Here is a 17195-nt window from a genome sequence, read left to right on the forward strand (position 1 = left end):
GTCATGCTGGCCACATGATCTTGGAGATGTCTACGGATAACACCATCTCTTCAGCTTAGAAATGGAGATGAGCACCCCCCCCCCCCAGAGTCCCACTTGACTAGACTTAATATCAGGGGAAACCTTTACCTTATCTAAAGTAATACTTCGATTATATCAAACAAAAGGCCACAAAATGTCCACAAGTTTTAAGATGGAATGAACTTCTGAACAAGTCATAAAATCTTGTGGAAAAAGTGAAAGGGAATACAAAGGCTATCTAATTGATTTCCTGCCAGTGCAAGAGTTCTGGACACTGGCGACATTTGCTGAAAGATTTGATACTGCAGCAGTCCTCGATTCCTTAATGATAATGAGATGTGGTTATCTGCTCTATACCTTACCTGTAGTTAGAAAACCCTTGTTTAAAGATAGGCAAACATTTATTGTTTATGAAGTTCTGGATTGGAAGCACTGTCTTATCACAATTCAATTGTCTCCTTAGCTTTTGGACTACGAAATGCTTTTCTAATACAGCATGAAAATAGGTATCGGCAGTGCATAGCCGCCTTCTTATTACAAGCACAGACTGATTCTCTCAAGGTATGCATTTTGTTTTTCTTTTAAAAAATGAAGGAAAACCATCATAAAGGGAAACAAGATAAAGTTAACATCCCTTCCTACTTATATTTGTTGATATATGTACTTGTATGCAATTTTGGAATAGTGTACCTGTAAAATCAGGACAACATACTTTTCAAAAATAAATTCCCATAAGTATTCCTGGGACAACTATCAATATTGTTCTCAGGTAAAAGAATCTCCCATCTCCTTTTTTTCCAAACTACACATGAGCCTGCCTAATTGCAATAAGATTGCTTAGTTTCTGGTACAATGTGAAAGTAGGATAGACCATCTTTAAATAAGCTTCAGATTGCTGGCTGTATGAATAATGTATAAGGTCTCTGATGACTTGTTTATGAAATCAAGATTTATAGAATTTTTCCTCTATTACAGAAAACATGGCTGTCCGAAATTGAAACTGCAATCTCAGAGTGTACTAAGAAACACAATTCTTCTCAACCACCATTTTCCCATTCATCTGCTGAATCATCTGAAATTTAGTTGTGGAACTGATGGGCCTTGGAACAAGCTTTCTTCTTTTATAGCAAAATGTTTTAAATATTCAGGTTTTTTTCTGACAGTAAGGAAAGTTAGTTCCTGGCTAGCAGACCTACCCAGCACATAAAATAATAGAATCCAAGAGTTGGAAGAGATCTCATGAGCCATCCGGTCCAGCCCCCTACCACGAAGCAGGAACATCGCACTGAAAGCATCCCTGACAGATGGCCATCCAGCCTCTGTTTAAAAGCCTCCAAAGAAGTAGCCTTCAGCACACTCTGGGGCAAAGAGGTCTACTGCTGAATAGCTCTCACAGTTAGGGAGTTCTTCCTAATATTCAAGTGGAATCTCCTTTCCTCTAGTTTGAAGCCATTGTTCTGTGTCCTAGTCTCCAGGACAGCAAAAAACAAGCCTGCTCCCTCCTCCCTATGACTTCCCCTCCCATATATATACATGGCTCTCATGTCTCCTCTCAGTTTCTCTTCTGCAGGCTAAACATGCCCAACTCTTTAAGCCACTTCTCATAGGACTTGTTCTCCAGGCACTTGATCATTTTAGGTTAGAGAAGGAAATGGGCAACTTGTCATAGAGTCAATGTGTTGTCGTATCATAAGTGTCATTCAAAAGTGTGTAGCACTGATATGCCCTTCAATTCTGGGTATCTTTTCATGGATCAGCTTTCCAAGCTAAATAGAAGTAGGTAAACATTGTGAAAGATATATGTAAAGTGGAGAGAAATCAAGTGCAATTAAACCAATGCCTTTTAAACTGTCCTTATTCAATTCTTCTAATGGTAAGTGATCACAACAAAGAATCATAAAATCAGAGTTGGAGGAGACCAGTGGGCCATTCAGTCCAACCCCCTGCCATGCGAGAAAAGCAGAATCAAATCACCCCTAACAAATGGCCATCCCAACTCCAAAGGACCATCCACCAGACTCTGGGGAAGAGAGTTCCACTGTTGAACAGCTTGACATGTTCAGGTGGAATATCCTTTCCTGTAATTTGAACTCATTGCTCCAAGTCCTAGTCCCAAGGATAGCAGAAAACAAGCCTGCTTCCTCTTTCTTATAACATCCTTTCACATATTTAAACATGGCTATCATATCTAATCTCAACCTTCTCTTTTGCAGCTAAACAGACCCAGCTCTTTAAGCCACTCCTCATTGGGCATGCTTTGCAGACCTTTTATCATTTTAGTCACCCTCCTCTGAACACCTTCCAGGTTGTCTATATCATTCTTTAATATCTCTGGCAAAGAGGCAGGACGGAGTAAATTACTTTGGTCAATTGTTTACCAAGCTACCAATGGGATTAGGAAAAACTAGCAAAACCCCTTTTGTGCCATGTTCATAGTGAAGTAAAGTGAAAAAGGCTTTATCACAACATATTTGAAATGAGGAAATACTTCATATTTTTTTGTCTGCTATCTAAATCTCCTTATGAAAAGAAGCTTCTACAGTAATCTTTCTATATCAGCAAAGCACAGCAAATCAATCACTGCAAATGTTCTATCAGAAATGTCTAATTTTATTTTCAGCCCAATAACAGATTAGAATACAAAAGTAACATTTCCACAAGTTTCCACCCATGTGTTTCATATACAGAATTATAGTTGGTGCATGGTGTCGTTTTCTTGCTCCTCCACTTTCACCACTTTCCAAATGCAGAGTTTAGAGATTTACAGTGCATACTGAACTAAACCCTTTCACAATGTAAGGCACAACTACATGACTACAAGTCATAAACACACCACGGAAAGGAGGGAATTCAGAAAATCCAACCGATAAAAATTGCCATGCAAAACTATCTACAAGATAATGTGAGTGTAAAGGTCCAATTGAAAAAAGAAGTGCAGTGTTATGAAGGTAACGTTACCTTGATACATCTCCTGCAAATATAAAGTAAGCACAGAAGTATTTCAATTCTAATTTTATACAATTATACAGAAAAATCAGTAAATCGTATGCACAATATTCACATCTGCAACCATAATAAAGCAATCATTAAAAAGAGGCCAACAGGACAGTACAATTTGTGGTACACTTTCAATAAAGAACAACTGTATTTGATAACTTTTTGTCTAGGGTCTGGAAATGGAAGCTAATTCAACGGCCTGTAAAATGTTAATGGTGGCCAACTGCCAATATATACCTGATATAGCCATAAAGACTATAACTAGGACAGTTTGTGTGACAACTTGCTTTTTGCCCAACCGCTGCAAGTGAATCCAACTAAACTACAGAAGTTAAGAGCTCATGTGAGTTTATAATAATTGGAAGCTAGATAAGCATATACACCCAAACAATATATTTTTGGTGAGGCATAATACTTGGAAATTTGGCAGTTATCACAAATCAGTACCCAACGTTATAGTGAGGAAACCAGATCAAAATGGACTGGTTGAGTTTCATATCAAGAGGTAGTTAAAACGAAATCTTATACAGTGGCATCAAGTGTCAAATTGGAGACTGTGTGTTTTTTAAATCATATAATTACAAAAGTGAGAAATCTAAAACAAGCAGCATTTGGGACAGATTTATATCATAACATTTCTCTGCATTTGCTAGTTCAATGAGACTTTCTTTTCTTTTTCCCTTGGTACTGAAAATTGGGAGTCAACTGATATTGCACAAAAGGAAATATAAGACAACTTGCCATACTGGTCACCAATGGATTGCCTAAATGCAAAAATTAAGAGTAAAAAATAAATAAAAAGCAAATAACATGAATTCAGGTTGTTTTTTTAAGAGAGAATAACAACTGAAAAAGAAAACTCCCTCAGTGAACTTAATGCATCTTTGATTGGCACAAGGAGAGTGGATTGATTTCCTGATATCAAATCTGAAAGTCTTTTTGGGTACCTGCTATACAATGGCTGCATAGAATATTGTATCATCCCATAAACTGAGGCAGAGCAGTCAATGATAAAGGCTAGGGCCTAAAGCAAAATGTAATTCCCAATTAGAAAAACCTCACTCATTCAACTGAACTTTCTTTCATAGGTGTTTATCGAATCAATAGAAGCTTGCGACATCAACACATATGAAAGTTCAGTTAATTCAGTGGATCTTTCTCATTTGGGCTTAATAACTGGATTTAATCTTATCGTTTTCTAAAATCTGAAATAGCAATTAAGAAATGTATCATACAATTATAAAACCTTTAGCTTCATAGTTGTATATTATTCTGAAACATGTTAACTTTTAAAAACAATGTGAATACAAAAAACTTCTATGACGTAGAAGATGTTCTGCTCTACTTATTGCTATAGCCTGACCATTCACATAAATTTAGTGTAATGTAATGGTGGAAACAAAACCTCAAAGAAAGGAAAGCACTCAACTAATGTAAAAAGTGCAAAACTGATATGCTCAAATTCTTATTTTATTTTAAATACATGTTAAGAAACATGCCAATTCCTTTCCTATACCTATGTCCTCAGGTGCAAGCAGGACTCATAGATATCATACTCCTATGCACCAAAATGAATTTTAGTGAGCACTTATCTATAAATATCAAGCCTTCTGTATCAATTTTTCCATTGGTTCTTACAGAAAGTTGTTTCACAGTTTGCATATTGTGTTGGAAAAACTAGAATGAAAGTGCATAGTGCCAGTGACAATATTATTATCCTTCCTGAGGAATACTTGGATTTCTATTGAAATAGTTTAACTTTCGCAACTACAGAACAGATCTCATAAGATTCATTTTTTGTCTCCCTATATACATCTGTATTCACCGTGTAGAGCTGTAAGATATCCTCAACCAATTAAATTAACTCACAGCTCTTAAATCTATTCAAGCACCCCTTTTGACTGGGGAACTTCTCAAAATATTCTGAATATAAATTAGCTAACAACGTAGCTGGTGGCAGACACTATAGTAAAAGCCATTGCCTCTCATACACAAAGGCAATGCCTTTTACTATTCATGTCAGAATTATCTACATTTGTATTACCTGGGAATTGCTGCAGAATTTGTTTATTCATAGAAATGCACAAAGATTTCTCTGATTGGAATTCTTATGATTAATCCAGACTTAATTCTCATCTCTTTTAATAGATAATGTGGACATTTTTCTGTACAATTACTCTTAAAAGGATAAGTAAAGTTGGGAAGGAAGAATGCTAACTACTGGTATAAAACATTTGGATGGTTCAATGTCAGTCTGACATGAAAAGTCTATACATCATATTTGGTTTTTACCATCAGGCTATCTTTAATGCCTCTTTACACCAGGCAAAACTACTAGCCTAACCCTGATTAGTCATTCGTATGCCAGAAAAAGGGAGCTTTGCTAGATATGGTATCACTGAAGCTGTTTAATATGGAAACATGACAAGTTGGATTTACAGGATTCTGCAATAAAATAAGATGCTTGACTTCTACAAGCATATCTTTGTTACTCCCTTTTTCCTTCCTCTCTATTCCAGTCTTTGTATGCTGGAATCACTTGTTATCCAAACAAATCAAGGACAACTACACGACATTTTAAAAGCAAACTTCAAATCCAAGATCATCTAATATTTTGGTCATTCTAGATTTCAGAAGTACTTCTAAAATCTCTGGTGTGTTACTCCTATCCTCCTTAATCAAAGAAAATGTGAACTGGAAGATATCACTTGCTGCTTAAAAGCAACTCTTTAATTTTAAAAGACATTTAATTTTAAAAGAAAGGATTTTAACTATTTTTAAGCTGGACAAAATATGTTACCAGCATGTTGTAAAATCCATGACTGAGATTGTACTTCAGTGACATACTTAAAATAATGTGAAAGAATGTTCAATCCTATTAATAAATATAAGGATTCATTCCAAATCTGCACAGATACAATAAAATCCTCCAGCAAAAACTAAAAAACTGGAGAGAGAAAATACGCTGAAAATGTTGGAAGTCCGGAATAACTAATTGCTTTCTGAACTACCTATCTCTGAATTCCAGCCCTTCTCTTCTTTGTGTATATTTTCTTGGCTCTTCATGCAAACTTTCTTATGAGAATGAAAAAAAAAACCCCGGTATGTATTTACTAGTACAAAGAAATATAAATGAATGGAAGGGCTCTCAAAGGAAGAGAAGGAAAAATACAGCCCTACCCCATGGGTTTCAAATTGCATATTAAAATGATGACTGCCACCTAAGTCCTTCTGATATGAAGCAAGAGTATTTTTAAAAGAGATCAAACATAGACAACAATCCTGATGCTGCTTCTACTTTTCACTCAATTGTATATTGTGAAATTGTAGTTAAATATCCTGACAATATTTAAGCTCTCAGTGCAGTTTTCCACCAAGTGGGCACACACCATAAGCGTGATACTCACTGCATAGTAGGAAGAAATGGGGTAAGAAGCTGCTTGTTTTGGGGCTATTAAATTTCCTTTAAGTGCTGATGCAGCCATGAAATCGTGATTATGCCATTACAGCAGCAATATCCAATACACAAAATCCCTGCAAACATGTTTACTCTGAAATATGGTACTTTCGAACAAATGGATTAAGATTAAAAAAATACATTGTTACTCCTCTTTTAAACTTTATTTACAAGTTACTGGGGACTTATAAACTCAACACAGAAGCTCTTGTAGGACCAAGACCAAATAAGCCATAGATAACTTCAGCCTCACAAGAAGTACAATTGTTTGACTTTATCAATAAAGTATAAACTATGCTATAATTTCTCCAATTGTTACAATCATCGCCCAAACCAAACAGTAGTCTGAGTGTTGTACGAAGTGCATAACAGAAACTTTATTGTAGCATAATATTTAAGAGATGTGAGTAATTATCCTTGCAAGTCAATGAAACAAGTATCACACACACGAACAGGTTTCTTAGAAGAAGGAGTTAAGGCATTCTTTGATGAGCATTCAGCACAGAAGATATTTCCACATTGTCTGCAGTGATGCTGTAAAAAGAGAAGGGAAGAGTTGATATAGAGAAACACAATGCCAAACAACTATAAAAATATGGATTCTCTGCCCTTCATTTGCTCCAATTTAGTTTATTGCTTCCATCTTTAGCAGACTCCATCGTTCACTCAATGACAGAAAGGGGCAATGCATGGATTTTAAAGCAGAACTGAAAAACTATGATTTGAATGGAAGCATAACCTATTATTTGCCAGTTTTGATGTCAACAGTCAAGCAGTGTTTTACTGAAGATGGAACTAACAAATTAAGAAGGCAGGATACAATGAGAGAGTGGGAGAGGAAAAGAGAGGTGCACAAGCACAAAGCTTAAAGTGTTCTGGGTTGCTGTGAGTTTTCCGAGCTGTATGGCCATGTTCCAGAAGCATTCTCTCTAGACGTTTCACCCAAATCTAAGTCAGGCATTCTCAGGGGTTGAGGGGTCTGTTGGAAACTAGGCAAGTGAGGTTTATATATCTGTGGAATGTCCAGGGTGGGAGAAATAACTCTTGTCTGCTTGAGGCAAGTGTGAATGTTGCAACTGACCACCATTTAATGGCCATGCAGCTTCAAAGCCTGGCTGATTGCTGCCTGGGGGAATCTGTTGTTTGGAGGTATTAGCTGACCCTGATTAATTCATGTCTGGAATTCCCGTTTTTTAAATGCTGCTCTTTATTTACTGTCCTGATTTTAGAGTTTTAAAAAACTGGAAGCATTTTTTTTTAAAAAAAAATCCCCTTATAGTGTATTATGAAAGCAAAGTGTACACTATCTGAGGTGTATTAAGAGATAACAACATATTAAAAGAGAAAGCTTTGGAATAAAATACATACAGAAATCTAGTGTCAACTTTGAGACTTATGTTTCAAAGGAGCTGCTGAATTCCTTCAAGTCTTTTTTGTTATTTTTAGGAATACTAAATAGTGTTAGGTCAAAACTTTCGATCACATTGTTTTTGCCCAATTGTTTTGTCTGTACTGGACATGATGTGGTCCAAAGTGCAACAATAGAAATTATGTACGTACACACACACATGGGTATATATATGTAATTTACTATGTATAAATACATACTTTATTTATGTATTCAATATAATAGTATTTTACTATGAACGATAAGTTTTTTTTAAAGAAAACAAAATGGGTTACGAGTTTATACAAGACATTCTGCCAGCTTTGAATGGTCCTTCCTCAAAACTGTGTGTGGAGATAAAATGCAACCAAAAGTGATTGTTTATTTGAACACTTTTCAGTTTGAAAAACTACATTTAAAATACACTGCTCCCCTGTTTCAAGAAGAAGAAGAAAAAACTTTTAACATATAATATCTCTAGATATACATACCCTTCTTATTGTTACAGAAAAGTTTTTCCCACAGCTCATGCAATTCTGAACCTCATTGTCTTCAGCCCATTTCCTATTTAGGGCTTGTGTATGTTTGATCTATACAAAACATAAGTGCAGGTTTTGGTAAACAAATTCAAAACATGTCAAAACTATTCCAAGGAAATTCAACAGTAAAATTCTAACATACATCTTTTAAACCCCTCTGTATCAAACGCAATGATCAAGTCCCATAAATTTCAGCCAAGAATTGTTTTTTTCATATTTTTATCATCCATATTAGATCACTGGTCTTGATCCACTAGTCCAAGCACATAATAATATTTGATAGAATTTGTATTTGATCCAGCAAAGAACAGTATAATACCTGAATAATTTGCCTGAATAATTAGGAGCCACGGTGGCACAACAGGTTAAACCCTTGAGCCGGCTGAACTGCTAACCTAAAGGTCAGCAGTTCAAATCTACGTAAGCTCCTGTCTGCCAGCTCCATCTTCTTATGCGAGGGCATGAGAGAAGCCTCCCATAGGGTCTCTGCAAACAGCCAATTTTCTCACACCAGAAGCAACTTGCAGTTTCTCAAATCGCTTCTGATACGATAAAAAAAACCTGAATAATTTAATACCATATTAGAACTGATTGTCTTTTAAAACCAAAACAGAATACCTGCAGGGACTGATTCTCTCTGCCCAGTTCTTGCATGGCTGCAGTAGTGTCATCCAGTTTTCTTCTTGAATCCATCAATTTGTTTTGAAGTTTTTCAATTTCTCCTTCACTTTTAAGGCACCTACAGAGGAGATGGTAAAACAATCTCCTAAATCAGTGAGAATAAATTTCAATCGTCATTCCTATGGCTGTAACATCACTGTGATAATATGCATGGGGATGATTGTTTTCTTACTGCAGTCTATACAGACTGGTAGTTCAAAAGAAAGCAAAAAATGTACATACTGACAGAGTCTGTGGTGAGTTTCACTGATAATATTACATCAACCTAAGTGTGGGGAGGGGACAATGCAGAGAAAAACAAGCTTTCAGATTTCCTTTCTGCTAGTAAGAAATATTTAGTAGTCACAACTACCTGAGTAAATCACTATCTCACTTTGGTTTCCTTAATAACAAGAAAACCACACATTTCTGGAAATAAAAAAGTTTATTAAAACATTTTCTTATCTAGGCATGAGCTTTTTGGTGTTGAAACTCAAGCAAATATTTCTGAGTAACCTATTTATATGCAAAAGAAACACATCTTAAGAATGTTCCTAAAAACCTAAAGGCATACCTTAGATTTTCTATTCCAGCTATCAGCTAGTCTATCAACTTGTGAAGTCAGAATAAACTCTACATCTTTAAATGTTCTATACAAAAGTATACATTCAGTTGTTATTTAAACATTGGAAAACCCCACTCCCAAATGGTCATAAAATTAATTGTTCAGTTCCCAAATTCTACTGACTACTTTACCTTTCCAACAAGACTCTCCTCTCATCCTGGTTATTTTGCACTGTGGCTTCCAGCACTGCTATTTCACCACGAAGATCATCTGTTTGTTTTTCTAGTTCGTTAACCCTCCTTTGGCTGCTCTGCCACTCTTTCTTCACGGTCCCCAGGTTCTCATTCAAAGCTGTGATTTGCATATTGAATTTGCCTTCAGCCTCTTTGCTACTTTTACACTGTTCAGCTTTCTCCTTGATCTCAGCTTGCTAGGACAAGAGAAATGTTTGAAGCATAAGAAATCTTCATTTCACAACCCCGGAGCCATATTCAGATATTATTTTCCTCTAGAGATTGTGTCCAGAGAGAAACAGGAAACAGACCTTAGCAACACATGTTCATAATGACCCCCCCCCCCCCCCCGGCTTTCTATAAGAAAGAGGAAAGGACTAAATGAAGAGATCCTAAGCTCTCTTTTCAAGAATAAAGAGGACTTGAAGATAATGGAAGTTTCTGTTAACAGAAAAGGAACAAGTGATTTTCACCAACTATAGTTATGTCTTGTAGCAGGCTAAGGAAGTCATTATTTAGCCTTTGCCGCCCTACCTAACAGCCTAGTTATTGATGGGCAGAGAATGGGAGGCAATTCAGACAATGAAAATACGCCTGTTATGGCTTTGAGGGGAGCGGGGAGGAGAGTGTGCTCCATCTTATGAGTACACTCTACTTTCTTTCCCTTCTCTTAGTAGAGGGAGAATGCTTCTTTGTTGCCTGAACTGCCCCCACATTCCCCACCAGAAAGCAACAGAAGAAAGTGGTAGGTCCTCCTGGGCTTGTTTATGGCTAGGACATGGAACCACACAGATGAACCTAAGCCGTTATGTCCAAATTCATGCACAACTACTTCACCACTCTATTGATACAAAAAAAAATGTAATGAAAGTATCATTCTGAATTAGCTCAGAGGCACAGCTATACTGACCACTTAGGACAGTGTGAAACTGGCAGAGGAGGAAGGAGTTTCTTTATGTAGCTGTTTAGTTGGGAAGCCCTGGAATGAGACTGAGGCCAGCCTGTACTTATACAGATCACAGAGGTTTGCTTCAATCTGGTTCCAATATCCATGGCTTCACTGCCATAGAGGATTCAGGTTTGTCTGTGTTTGTTTGTTTTTTCAGTTCCTCCAGTCCACACTGTGCATGTGCAGAGCACCCATCGCTTAAATCAGTGGTTCCCATCCCGTGGATCCCCAGGTGTTTTGGCCTATAATTCTCAAAAATCCCAGCCAGATTCCCAGCTGTTAGGATTTCTGGGAGTTGAAGGCCAAAACATCTGGGGACCCACAGGTTGAGAACCACTGCCTTAAATGATTTTGCCGTATGATGTGGCTGGCAGCTAAGTAAGCATCCTGATGCACAGTACAGGCTCTATTTTGGAGTATCCACCAGCTTTGATTATCCTGGTTTAAAGCCTTTAATGGGAATTACTGTGCATATTTGCACCATGCATCATTTAAATACTGTATTCTCAAGCTGTCTTCAAATCACATTAAGTGAACAGTGTAGATGTGCCCCAAATGGAAAATATGATCACTTATGATACAAAACATATATATGAATATAAGCATAATGATACTAAAACTTGCTTTCAAAAGAATTCTAAAATAAGCTACAATAATCATTTGAAAATTAAATACACACACACACACACACATATATATAGTGTATGCAATCCAAATGGGTCAAAAAAGAATGTCCATATTTCATCATCTTAATATTCAAACATGCCTACATATAGAAGGTATTACAGACCAGTTTTGTTTCCAACTCAGCACATTTCTTCTTCATTTCTTCATCTTTCTTTTTCAATTGATCTTTGATAGCTTCCTGGTTCTTTTTCTCTTGTTCAAGAGCTGTATTAATGCTATCCACTTTTCCCTGTAGTTCCAGTTTCTGTTTAATCAACATTTGTTTGGCATCCTTTAGATTTGTTATCTCCTGTTAAAGATTTTTTTTTAAAAAAAATGAGTCAGATAGATAAGGGTTTTAAGAGAAACAACTTGGGGTTTTGGCTAGTGACACTTCCTGATTGCTCCAACTGCTTTTATGTTTTGAAGTACAAAGTCAACATTAGAATATTTCTAAAGGCCAGTTTTACATGAGAAAGATTAAAAAGAATGACTGAAGGAGGTGAGGGTTTAATACAGGTAACTAGAATTTGTAGTAGAAAGTCTATGAATCAGAGAAAGTGAAAGCCAGCAAATCACAACTTCCCAGATAACACCTCTGGTGGATAACTACAGTGCCCAGCTAAGACAACTCAACAACACCAACAATGAGCCACAACAAATTTCTGGAGAACAATACAGCTCTCCTACAAGGTACAGGAGGTAGGCCTTTGTTCGTAAACAGACACCTCCAAATCTTACACAACTACTCACTTACGACTCAATAACACCATCAATGAACTACAACAAATTTCTGGAGAACAACACAGCTCTCCTACAAGGTACAGGAGGTAGGCCTTTGTTCGTAAACAGACACCTCCAAATCTTACACAACTACTCACTTACAATGGGATACCTTACACAGATGGTAATATAAGAACCTTCCACAAACACAGATCCTAACTCTCCCCATTTCTACCTTGGGAGTAGGGCCCATAAGATTACAGTACTTGCAATATCAGAAGTGCATATACTTGCTCTTTCCCCAATGAGATGGGAGCCATCTACACTCTACATTAGACAAACAGCAAAGTCTCAACAAATAAAGTAAATTTTATACCTGAGGCCTTAATACCACTTGGTAGTGTATTCAAATAAGTGGGTTTATATCCATGAAAGCTCATGCTAAAATAAAGACCTATTAAGTGTAAAAGGTGTTGCCACATTTGTTTCTCCCCTTTCCTTCTTTCTATGCTCCAAGAGACTTTACACAGAACTTCTTTGAAATATGTCCTTCACAGAAATCCTAAAAATATATTTTACTGCTGTCCGCAGTCAAAGTTTTCTCCTTTGTTCTGCTGCTGTTTCTCCAGTATTATTTCTGGTCTCCCTAGCTACAAAAAGGCTCTCAGGATTATGTACATTTCATTGCTATTCAGCCCATTAATTTTGCACCAGAAAAAGGAAATGCTGTAACAAGAATATTCTCCATTCTCTGGAGAAGATTGTGTTCCTATTTTTGAACACAATTTTTGAACAGCTTAGCATTATGTTCCAACTCAGACAAGCCACAGTAAACCTTAACTACAGTTTAATGCAAAATGGCAGATTCAAATTAACATTTTCAACTTCATGGAAAAAAGACAAGAAAATCACAAAATTTCACCAAGGGCTCATCTGTATTACAATAAACTACATTTCATCATGCTCACACACCACCAGTGTATATAATATTTGCAACCTGCAAGAGAATTCTGTTCATCTTTCTAAAAATCTCAATTACTCAATAAAAATTATATATGTTTCCAAATATCTTTAAAATGATACAACATAACTAAAACACTCAGAATAAGAAAGAGGGGAAAAACCAAAATTGTGAAGAAGAGATATCTTTTTTTTCCAAAAAGTTAAATAAATGCATATTCCCAGCTACTAGAAACTTCTATGTCTCACCTTCTCAAATTCTTGCTTGCTTATTTTAGCTTCTTCCTTCAGTTTGGCATTTTCTTTTTCCTGTTTGCTGCTAATCTTCTGAAGTTCTGCTGTTTTGGATTTTTCATTAGCCAAGTCCTTTTCTTTCAAATCCTTGAAGTAGAAAGAACCAACATCATGTTTAGGAATTTTCCTTCCAGTAGATTGTGCCAGTGTGGTGAAATGGTTTGAGTGCTGGACTACAGTACTGAGAGCCCTGGGTTGGAATCCTCACTTGGAAAGCTTGGACAAATCACTCTCTCTCAGAGGAGGGCAATGGCAACCCCTCTCCTGAATTCATTCTTCCAAGAACACCCCATGATAGGTTTGCCTTAGCATTACCATAAATTTGGCTTCCCAAGGAAGTTCTGTAACTTCTGCCACTAAACAAACCCTCTCTCCCATCAAAAATGTATGAAAAAGTTGTGATACAAAGAAAAGGAACACACCCGAAGATTTTAAGAGCACAGACAGGTTTATACAGAAAGATAATGTCACTTAGTTTGTCTGGATCTAAGCCACAGGGCTTCATAAGTCAAAGCCAGTTCTGAATTGTGCTTGAAAATGGAATGACAATCCTTGAAGCTGTCTCAACAAAGGAGGTGCAAGTAAATATGCATATTTACTCAGAAGTAAAGTCCAAAGTCCACAGATATGTCTGAATATACCACTGGATCCTAAAATCATCTCTTACTATTTACTCTGCAATGTAGACTCTGTGCCATCTCTTACAACCATCATAATGTTATGCATTTTGTATTAATTTAGCTACCTTTTCTATGAGTGATGGAATTCACATTTCTCATGAAAAGTCTAATGTGATACGACTTTGGTCTATGTAGAATGCTGTCTATTTGAAATTACAGTAAACCAGAAATACCATTCTGGCTTATTGTAAATAAGCAAGTGTGTTGTGACTTATTGAGCAAGAGCCCTTCATTACTTCCACCTGACTCTAAACCAACCAGGAAGCCTTTGTCTGTGGTTTAACTCATCCAGGATTCTGGGTTGGTTGCTGTACTAAGATGTCAAAGACATCTTATCAGAGGCAGGCAGTTTTATGAGCATCATTCTTTCACCTCATCCCTCAGTCTCACCTTCTCAAGGTGACTGGGCAGTGATGTAAAATACTCCTAGTTTTATTTTTCAGTCAAAAAATAAACTAAACGATTTTGTGAGAAGGGGGAGTTGTAAGGTAGTTTGGATTGTGCAAGCTGGGAATACTGATTTGAATATAATAATAAATAATAAATCTTTATGTATATCCTGCTTTTCTTCCTCACGCAAAGCAGATTGCAACATATTAAAATCCTGTAAACAACAATCCAAATACATCAATAATTATAAACAACCATAAAATAAACAGTTTAAAACAATAATATACATTCACATTCTTGTGGCATCATGTCAGATTATATTGCACTTTATATTTTAGATTGTAATGCTAAACAAACTACAGACTCAGGCTTTCTGGTTTAACCACTCCTTCCAGCAGAAGGAACTAAATGGGAGCACTATTTTGAATAAGCTGGCAAAAGAAGGAGTATTACTGAATAAGCTGTCTCAAAACTTATTTACTACTGTTTATCTTACATTTGCACATAACTATGGCTGCCAAGATAGCCGTATTTACTCATCTAATGCACCATCAAATCTAATGCGCACCTCCATTTTCAAAACCCTGAAACCAATTTCCTGCCAAATGTTACGTGCAACAGCAAAATGTGCACTCTTTGTAATTTAGAACATCAAAGCTTCAAGCAATGGAAAAGAAAGCTTTAGGGTGTATCTAAGTGGTAGGATGAATCCACTTTAATTGCCTTGGTTCAATGCTATGGAGTCATGGGGACTGTAGTTTGTGAGCCTTCTCTGACAAAGGAAGCTAGTGCCTCACCAAACTACAACTCCCAGGGTTGCATAGCAATAATAATAATAATAATAATAATAATAATAATAATAATGTATTTATATGGCCCTCTATCTTCCCATGGGGACTCAGGGCAGTTTCCACCAACATAAAACATACAGAGTAGCCATTAAAATATAAACATAATCCATAAACACGATACCACGAAATGGAGGAGGAGTGAAAAACAGGTAAGGTCCACTTGAGTCTGGCCATTAGAGATGAAGCACCTCAAACAGGAGTTCTAGGTGCAGCTCCTGAAACACCTAAAATTACTGCAATATGTGAATTTAATGTGCACTTTGATTTGGGTGAGAGCATTTTGCCAAAAAGGGTGAGCATTAGATTTGAGTAACTAGATATATTTACAATATATGTAATGAAATAGTGAATGATCAATAATCGTCAGAACTCTATTTTTAAACAGTATAGGAAAAAGGACAAATGAAAAATCAGTTACCTTATCTTTCTGTATTTCTTGTAATAATTTCTCTTGCTCTTTCAGCTGGTGTTCTTTTTTAGATACATCCTGCTCCAGCGTAGCTCTTACAGTCTTGAGTTCTTTTATCAACTGATTGTGATTACTAATTTGATTTCTGTTTGAAACCAACTCCTCTTGAGCTAAAGCAAGTTTCTCCTCAATTGACTAAATTTAAAGATAGAAAAAGGACTAAGTTCCATAGCCAATCAAAAACACAATAAAATATATTACTATGATTTCAAGTGGAGAAAGATGATTTTATTTTCATTATAATAGAACACTGTTAGCATCACATTGCAAACAGCTTGCCATGTATCTATTTATTTCATTGATTTTTGAAGGCTTGCACAATTATCTATATGCATTTTTACTCAGAGAACATAAGTGATTCTGACTAAATTGGCACAGGATGAGAGTAAACAAAACTGAGACACAAAAATATTATTATTATTATCATCAACACCACCATACTGATTTAAAATCAAGCAAACAATATTTCTACCAAATTTGTTATGACTCAGATGAATGCAATGAATCACTAAAATACATATTCATTAGAGTAATGAACAGATTTTGTGCACATCTATATAATCACAGGTTATGAACTGTTACAGAGTTCCAAGACTGGCTTTATTTTTTCAAAATATTTATACCTGTCTACTATTGCCACAGACTGCTTACCATATGCATAATACAATAAACACTTAAGATGTTGAAGACACTTACTGAGCCTACTCCTGATCTCACTCACAACTCTTTCCACTATTTATCTTCCCTTTCTCTCCCATCCTCAAGTTCTGGTATAACAAATATTAATCTGTAGTAAATTGCTTGGACCCAACTACCCTTGCTCTCTATTCCATGCTTCTTGTATCTGCAACCATGATTCCGAAACTGGCATATTTGTTTTTTGCCTAGATCACTGCTACTCAAAATAGTAGTCCATGGAGCAATTCTGATCCATGAGCCAATGGCTCCCATCCCTTGAGAGTTTCAGAAGGGAAAGAAACAACTGTAAAGATAAAGGTTTCCTCTTGAGATTAAGTCTAGTTGAGTCCTACTCTGGGGGGTGGTGCTTATCTCTATTTCTCAGCCAAAGAGCCAGCGTTGTCCATAGATGTCTCCACATGACCTAGGAGACATCATAGGTAAAGGTAAAGGTAGTCCCCTGACATTAAGTCCAGTCATGTCTGACTCTGGGGTGTGGTGCTCATCTCCATTTCTAAGCCGAAGAGCCAGCGTTGTCCGTAGACACCTCCAAGGACTTGTGGCCGGCATGACTGCATGGAGCGCCATTACCTTCCAGCCGGAGCGGTACCTATTCATCTACTCACATTTGCATGTTTTCGAACTGCTAGGTTGGCAGAAGCTAGGGCTGACAGCG

The 17195-nt window shown here is 36.6% G+C and overlaps 2 protein-coding genes across 4 annotated transcripts in view; one reads left to right on the forward strand and one right to left on the reverse strand.

The window, feature by feature from the left end:
- Window positions 1-2849, forward strand: part of PLEKHG7 (pleckstrin homology and RhoGEF domain containing G7) — a 32481-nt gene extending 29632 nt beyond the window's left edge. Inside the window, exons 16-17 of the mRNA XM_060777328.2 lie at window positions 485-582; window positions 997-2849. Of these exons, the coding sequence (XP_060633311.2) occupies window positions 485-582; window positions 997-1104 (206 nt within the window). The 3' untranslated portion in view covers window positions 1105-2849. The remainder of the gene's footprint in view (window positions 1-484; window positions 583-996) is intronic.
- Window positions 2611-17195, reverse strand: part of EEA1 (early endosome antigen 1) — a 76525-nt gene continuing 61940 nt past the window's right edge. For all 3 annotated transcript variants that reach the window (XM_060777327.2, XM_060777326.2, XM_067469125.1), the window contains 7 exons: window positions 15791-15976; window positions 13407-13538; window positions 11599-11784; window positions 9818-10056; window positions 9020-9140; window positions 8354-8452; window positions 2611-7009 (listed from right to left, as the gene is read on the reverse strand). In XM_060777327.2, the coding sequence (XP_060633310.2) occupies window positions 6887-7009; window positions 8354-8452; window positions 9020-9140; window positions 9818-10056; window positions 11599-11784; window positions 13407-13538; window positions 15791-15976 (1086 nt within the window). In that variant the 3' untranslated portion in view covers window positions 2611-6886. The remainder of the gene's footprint in view (window positions 7010-8353; window positions 8453-9019; window positions 9141-9817; window positions 10057-11598; window positions 11785-13406; window positions 13539-15790; window positions 15977-17195) is intronic.

The sequence above is a fragment of the Anolis sagrei genome, chromosome 5 (genome assembly GCF_037176765.1).
Source record: "Anolis sagrei isolate rAnoSag1 chromosome 5, rAnoSag1.mat, whole genome shotgun sequence".
Classification (NCBI taxonomy): Eukaryota; Metazoa; Chordata; class Lepidosauria; order Squamata; family Dactyloidae; genus Anolis; species Anolis sagrei.